The sequence below is a fragment of the Poecilia mexicana genome, unplaced genomic scaffold (genome assembly GCF_051168715.1).
Source record: "Poecilia mexicana isolate PSO_F unplaced genomic scaffold, ASM5116871v1 scaffold_5, whole genome shotgun sequence".
Classification (NCBI taxonomy): Eukaryota; Metazoa; Chordata; class Actinopteri; order Cyprinodontiformes; family Poeciliidae; genus Poecilia; species Poecilia mexicana.
This window is the reverse complement of record NW_028263374.1, coordinates 28406099-28412984: the sequence shown is the minus strand read 5'-3', so window position 1 is coordinate 28412984 and position 6886 is coordinate 28406099. Positions and strand designations below refer to the sequence as shown.

Sequence of the window (6886 nt, the reverse complement as noted above, 5' to 3'; positions counted from 1 at the left end):
CAAAAAAAGAGAATAAAATACAAAAATTATTTAACAAAGACAATGTGCAAAAACCATTTGCACATTATTTTAATTGTTTAATTAAAATAGTTCAGGCTTAGTTTAAAACTGTAACCTTTTTAGTGATTTTAGGTTTTAAAACTGAAATATTTTTTGGTCTGTGATGTGAAAAAGTTTGGACTTCCCTGGACGGACATTTCCATCTGAAACAGGGAGAGCGTTCAGCTCCTTCATATAAGGTCAGAGGAGTTTTTATCTGTGTGGATGTTGAGTTTGCATTGGAAATGTTGTTATCTGGTGCCTCAGCCTTTTCTTCAGGTGTGTATGCTCCTCCTCATCACTTGAAGCTTTGACTGTACGGCTGACACAGGAGAGAGCACTGGGAGCACTGGGATCTTTCAGAGAAGACCAGTAGCATTGTTCTGTCTGCTGGAAGCTGAAGATGCTGCTGCAGTCAGAGAAGGATCTGACCTGCACTCTGTGCTGCGACATCTTCAGCGATCCGGTGAAGCTGGAGTGCAGCCACAGCTTCTGCAGCGGCTGCCTGCAGGCGGACTGGGCCCAGAAGAGAACCCGGCTGTGTCCGCTCTGCAAGGAGGCGTCGCTGCTGAGGGACCCGCCAGCCAACCTGGTGATGAAGAACCTGTGCTTCGCCTTCTTCCTGGGCAGAGGTCAGAGAGGTCCGGCCGGGTCGGAGGCCCTCTGCAGTCTGCACTCTGAGCAGCTCAAGCTGTTCTGTCTGGACCACGAGGAGCCGGTTTGTCTCATCTGCAGAGACTCGAAGGCACACAGTGGCCACAGCTTCAGACCGGTCCAGGAAGCCGTCCAGGACCGCCGAGACGAGCTGCAGAACCAACTGGAGCCCCTGAAGGAAAAACTGACCCGGTTCAGACAGGTTCAGGGAAAATGTGGTGAAACTGCAGAACACATTAAGACCCAGGCTGACAGAATAGAGAGGCAGATTAAAGAGCAGATTAACAAGCTTCACCAGTTCCTGCAGGAGGAAGAGGAGGAGAGGGTCCGAGCTATGAGGGAGGAAGAGGAGCAGAAGAGGCAGGTGATGAAGGACAACATGGAGGCTCTGAGGAAGAACATGGAGGATCTTTCAGAAACCGTCACAACAGCAGAAGAAGAGTTCAGATGTTCTGAGGATGTGTTGCTGCTGCAGAACTACAAGGCCGCAAAGGGAAGAGTCCAACAGCGCCCCCTGCTGGACGAGCCGCAGCCTCTCCCAGGAGCGCTGCTGGATGAGGCCAAACATCTGGGCAACCTGAGCTACAACATCTGGACCAAGATGAAGCGCATGGTCTCCTTCTTTCCGGTGGTTCTGGACCCAAACACGGCCGAACCGCACCTGAGCGTGTCTGTGGATCTGACAGCGGTGACCTTTGGGCCAAGACGGGAGCTTCCTGGTAACCCAGAGAGGTTTGAGCAGCGCCACTGCGTCATCAGCCACCAGGGCTTCAGCTCTGGGACGCACAGCTGGGATGTGGAGGTCCAAACCGAGGAGTTCTGGGGTGTGGGAGTCCTGTCAGAGTCCGTCTCCAGAAAGGGACAGATTCAGGCCGGGTTCTGGGGGATCTGTCTTAACAATGGCAGCTACGCAGCGACCTCCTGCACGGTTCCCAGCACAGCTCTGCCAGTGACGAAGCTCCACAGGATCCGGGTTCAACTGGACTGGGAGGAAGGGAAAGTTTCTTTTTTTGACCTCGATGCCAACAACCATCTTCACACCTTCACACACAATTTCACGGAGAAGCTGTTTGCCTACGTTTGTACCAAGAATGCATCTCCACTGAAGATACTGCCTGCAGCAAGATGCCCTGATGAACCACTTTAAGCTGATACAATCAGGCAGAGAAAGCAGGGTGCATGTTTTATATATATACACTGTTAAAAAAAAATAAAATAAAGGGAACACTCAAATAACACATCCTAAATCTGAATGAATGAAATATTCTCATTGAATACTTTGTTCTGTACAAAGTTGAATGTGCTGACAACAAAATCACACAAAAATCATCAATGGAAATCAAATTTATTAACCAATGGAGGCCTGGATTTGGAGCCACACACAAAATTAAAGTGAAATGTTCCCTTTATTTTTTTTAGCAGTATATATACACACACATATATAAATAAAAACAGGATCAGTTTTATTATGTACATTTATTAAATTAAACAGTAAAAGATGCTGAAATGCAAATAAATCCTTAATAAATACACATTTTAAAGTTTAGGTAGATTTTGGGATCAAGCTTTTGGAAGGTGAAGGTATTCTGTATTTTCTCTGTGTGACATTAAACACATTTTAACTAAATAAAGTTAAACTCCTGTCAGCTGTCTCATCTCTTTATTTTTCAGTGGTGCTTCTCTGGTTTTGTGTTTTATAAATGTCATTGTAAAGCCCATTAGAATCTGACTGGGGCTGATGGATATGAGGATATGAGTGTGATATGAGCCTATGAAATGCTGGGGGGCCACATGTGGCCCCCCAGCATGTTTGAGCATGGTGCATGTGTCAAACATGGTGTAATGCATGTTTGACACATGTGCATTACGCCATAGAACTGCCAATTGGTAATTGAAGTAAAGTAGCTTCGATTTCAAAGAAGCCGACATTGAAGTCGATTGACAAATGAACCATCACCAAAGAGGAAGGCTCTTATTGTCTCACTGCACCCCAAGAGATGCATAACCTACAAAAACCATTTCTGTCTGGTTTCAAACCAGAGACCTTTTGCGTGTAAAGCAAACGTGATAACCACTACACTACAGGAACTGAACTTCTCTGCTCTGTTTCAGTTTGAGGTTCCAAAGTTGATGATGCTGATGATGCAACATGAAAATTTCAACTGAGGCTTGCACTCAGATGCCTGGATTCAGAGTACAGACCATGAAACCACAGACCCTTGTTGACCTTTAGTAAACACCTGTGATGTATAGAACATGCAAAATCTGTTTCTGTCTGGTTTCGAACCAGAGACCTTTAGCGTGTGAAGCAAACATGACAACCACTACACTACAGAACCTCAGGCGCTTTGCAGTGTTCCTGGTAGATGATCCACATTTTGTTAGAGACTAACGTCAATGATGGGCATGGAACAATATCAAATACTTACAGATCCTCTCAGAGAGCACAGTAACTTGGTGAACAAACTGTCAGACTTATACTTGTGCCTAATTTCACATTACATTACTAAGCCTGGGATCAAAAAAATGTATTGAAAATGTCATTAGCAGAGACAAATGGTTCTACAGAGACTTGGCTAAATGGCTAAAAAATAAAATCAATACTTACAAATAAAAAATGGTTAAAAAATAAAATTAACACATTAAAATAAAAAAATATCTCTGAAATACAATCAACACTTGAAAATTAAAAATGGTTCAACAATAATATCAACACTTCAAAATACAAACTCTCTGGAAAATAAAATATGATGTATGTTGTTTTGAAAAACATTAGAATATAAGCACTTTTATCAAATCTACATTGTGGTAAGATCATGTAAGTTCTTCTTAAGTCCATGGAAACTCAACAGTCTGTAAGGTAGGTGAGTTAGCTCAGCAGGTTAGAGCACCGTGCTGGTAATGCTGAGGTCATCAGTTCAAACTCCATATGGGGCAATTCATGTCTAAGGTCTTTCAGACAATCAACACTTCAAAATAAATAAGGGTTCAAAGATAAAATGAACACTTCACAATAAATAAGGGTTCAAAAATAAAATGAACACTTCACAATAAAAAAGGTTTCAAAAATAGAATCAACACTATAATAAATAAGGTTTCAAAAATAAAATCAACACTTTACAATTAAAAAGGTTTCAAAAATAAAATCAACACTACAATAAATAAGGTTTCAAAAATAAAATCAACACTTTACAATTAAAAATGGTTCAAAAATAAAATCAACAGTTCAAAATGTATAATGGTAACTGTTTCTGTCTGTTCAGTCCATAAACTAAGCCTGGGATACAAAAAATGTATTGAAGATGTCATTAGCAGAGACAAATGGTTCTACAGAGTCCAGAACGCCCAGGAGAGCGGCATTCTGGAGGACAGTGACACTAATTTAAGTGAAGTCGCTCAGTCAGTGGTTTTTGTCACTACGAGAAAATGTAGATGCATTTATCTGCTTAATTTGTGATGGGATCTGGATTCACGGTAAATATTAACTAAACCGCATAAAATGCGGCTAAATAGCCGATGTTAATATGATTGTAATTTCACAGATAAAAATACTACAGGACCGATTTTTTTAATGTTGTCGGTCAAGATAAGGATAACAAAAAAAGTCTAGCGCGACCTGCCGCCCTGACACCAACTCACACACATCTTCATTCACAGTCTTACTTGTAAATTGATTTTTCTTTTCTTGGACATTTTGATGTTAGCTTGTCGATGTCTCAGTTTTATTCGCTGGGAAAATCAATAAGTAGCTTGAGGTGACTGCTGCTCTCTAGTGGTGAGAAGCCGTAATGTTGGCTGGTAACAATTGGAATGCATTGTGGGAGATGTAGTTTGTAGTCAATTCGTGCTCAAAACCTATTTTAAATCAATCATGGGCCTATAAAATGCTGGGGGGGGGGCCACATAAAATGACATGGCGGGCCACATGTGGCCCGCGGGCCTTGAGTTTGACACATGTGTGCTATAGGAATAAACTTGATTGATTGATTGATTGATTGATTGACTGACTGACTTTGGTCCAGGTTTTGTGATAATCAAACCCATTTCAATCTCAGCAGTCAGACGAGGAGTTTATGGGGCTTAAAGGGAGAAAATGTCTGATTCCAGATGTTTCTTACAGGAGGTGTTTACCAGAAAAAGCCACTTCAGCGCGTTTCCATGGTGATGTTTGTGTTTATCAAACAGAGCTTCCCTGTGAACTGGGAAGTTTTTCTGCCTGAATCTCTGCATTTCCTCTGAACTAAAATGCTGCGATATTTCATGTTTCCACTTCCCTCTCAGTTTCGATGTTCCTCATTTATGCTTGAACAGGAACAACCGGAGCTGCGCCATGACAGGCACGGTGGAGTGTTTCAGATTTAAAGAGAAGCTGGAGCTACGATGTCCTGTCCGTCAGAGAAAGACCTCTCCTGTCCAATCTGCTTCGACATCTTCAGCGACCCCGTCGTGTTGTCCTGCAGCCACAGCTTCTGCAGAGCCTGTCTGCAGAGATGGTGGACCGAGAGGCGGAGAGACACCTGCCCGCTCTGTAAGGAGGTCTCCTCGTTCCGGTCTCCGCCCTGCAACCTGGCCTTGAAGAACCTGTGTGAAACCTTCACCCTGGAGCGGAGGAAGAACCCTCCGAAAGAGCCAGAGGAGCTCTGCAGTCTTCACGCAGAGACGCTGAAGCTGTTCTGCCTGGACCATCAGCGGCCGGTTTGTCTCGTCTGCAGGGACGCGAAGGATCACAGCGACCACAGGTTTAGACCCATCGGTGAGGCGGCGCAGGACAGCCGGGAGGACCTCGCCAGGATCCTGAAACCTCTGAAGAAGAAGCTGGCGCTCCTGAAGCAAGCCAAGGGAAGCTGTGATGGAACAGCAGAGCACATTAAGACCCAGTCCAAACACACGGAGAGGCTCATCAGGAATCAGTTCAACCAGCTGCACCGGCTGCTGGAGGAGGAAGAGGAGGCCAGGGTCGCCGCGCTGCGCGACGAAGAGAAACGGAAGTGTAGAGACATGAAGGATCGGATTGAGGTTCTGAACAGAGCGATACGAATTCTGTCAGACACAATCAGAACCGCAGAGGAGGAGCTGAGGGCTGCAGACCTGAGATTCCTGCAGAACTACAAGGCCGCAGCAGCCAGGGTTAAATACTGCCCCCTGCTGGACGACCCGCAGACTCCCCGCGGAGCGCTGATAGACGAGGCCAAACACCTGGGCAACCTGGCCTACAACATCTGGACCCAGCTGAAGAAGACGGCCTCCTACGCGCCCGTCCTCCTGGACCCGAACACGGCTCACCCTGAGCTGGTTCTGTCCGCGGATCTGACCAGCGTCACGTTCGGGCCGAGGCAGAACCTCCCCGAGAACCCGGAGAGGTTCGACCAGCACCACTGCGTCCTGGGCGCCGAGGGGTTCACCTCCGGGACTCACGGCTGGGACGTGGAGGTCCGGCGGGACCAGAACTGGGGCGTGGGTGTGGTCAGCGAGTCGGTCCGGAGGAAGGGCCAAATCCGGGATAGATTCTGGGGGATTTGTCTGTTCAACGGAGACGTGACGGCCGTTTCCCATCTAGTACCAAGCAAACGTCTCCCGGTGAAGAAGCTGCGGAGGGTCAGAGTTCAGCTGGACTGGGACGGAGGGACGCTGTCCTTCTTTGATTTAGACTCAGACAGACACATCCACACCTTCATCCACAGGTTCACCGAGAAGATGTTTCCTTTCATTGGGACAAACAATAAATTACCTATCAGGATTTTACCTGTAATCAACTGGTAACGGACTGGTGTCTACTGGGAACCAGTAAGGCCTGGGCCGAACCAGTAAGGCCTGGGCCGAACCAGTAAGGCCTGGGCCGAACCAGTAAGGCCTGGGCCGAACCAGTAAGGCCTGGGCCGAACCAGTAAGGCCTGGGCCGAACCAGTAAGGCCTGGGCCGAACCAGTAAGGCCTGGGCCGAACCAGTAAGGCCTGGGCCGAACCAGTAAGGCCTGGGCCGAACCAGTAAGGCCTGGGCCGAACCAGTAAGGCCTGGGCCGAACCAGTAAGGCCTGGGCCGAACCAGTAAGGCCTGGGCTGTGTGGGTCAAAGAGGGGTGTCCAAACTTTTTGTCACATGGGCCAACTTGGCTAAAGGGTTGAGGTTAAAAAAAAAAGAAAAAGTATGAAATATTAGCTTCTCCTGCCCCAATAAATGTGGAACTTATTTATACT

The 6886-nt window shown here is 46.3% G+C and overlaps 2 protein-coding genes across 2 annotated transcripts; both read left to right on the top strand.

The window, feature by feature from the left end:
• The first annotated feature begins 354 nt into the window (after positions 1-354).
• Positions 355-2339, top strand: LOC106931667 (zinc-binding protein A33-like). Its single transcript, XM_015009906.2, has one exon. It carries the CDS (start codon positions 443-445, stop codon positions 1838-1840), a length of 1398 nt encoding a protein of 465 aa, XP_014865392.2. The 5' UTR covers positions 355-442; the 3' UTR covers positions 1841-2339.
• Positions 2340-5001: 2662 nt separating this feature from the next.
• On the top strand, positions 5002-6884 carry LOC106931668 (E3 ubiquitin-protein ligase TRIM39-like). Its single transcript, XM_015009908.2, has one exon. The coding sequence runs from the start codon at positions 5074-5076 to the stop codon at positions 6451-6453; it is 1380 nt and encodes a 459-aa protein (XP_014865394.2). The 5' UTR covers positions 5002-5073; the 3' UTR covers positions 6454-6884.
• Positions 6885-6886: the final 2 nt, after the last annotated feature.

What these genes read in the sequence shown, in the direction of transcription:
- LOC106931667 (XM_015009906.2), top strand. Translation starts at nt 443, where the DNA reads ATGCTGCTGCAGTCAGAGAAGGATCTGACCTGCACTCTGTGCTGCGAC.
- LOC106931668 (XM_015009908.2), top strand. Translation starts at nt 5,074, where the DNA reads ATGTCCTGTCCGTCAGAGAAAGACCTCTCCTGTCCAATCTGCTTCGAC.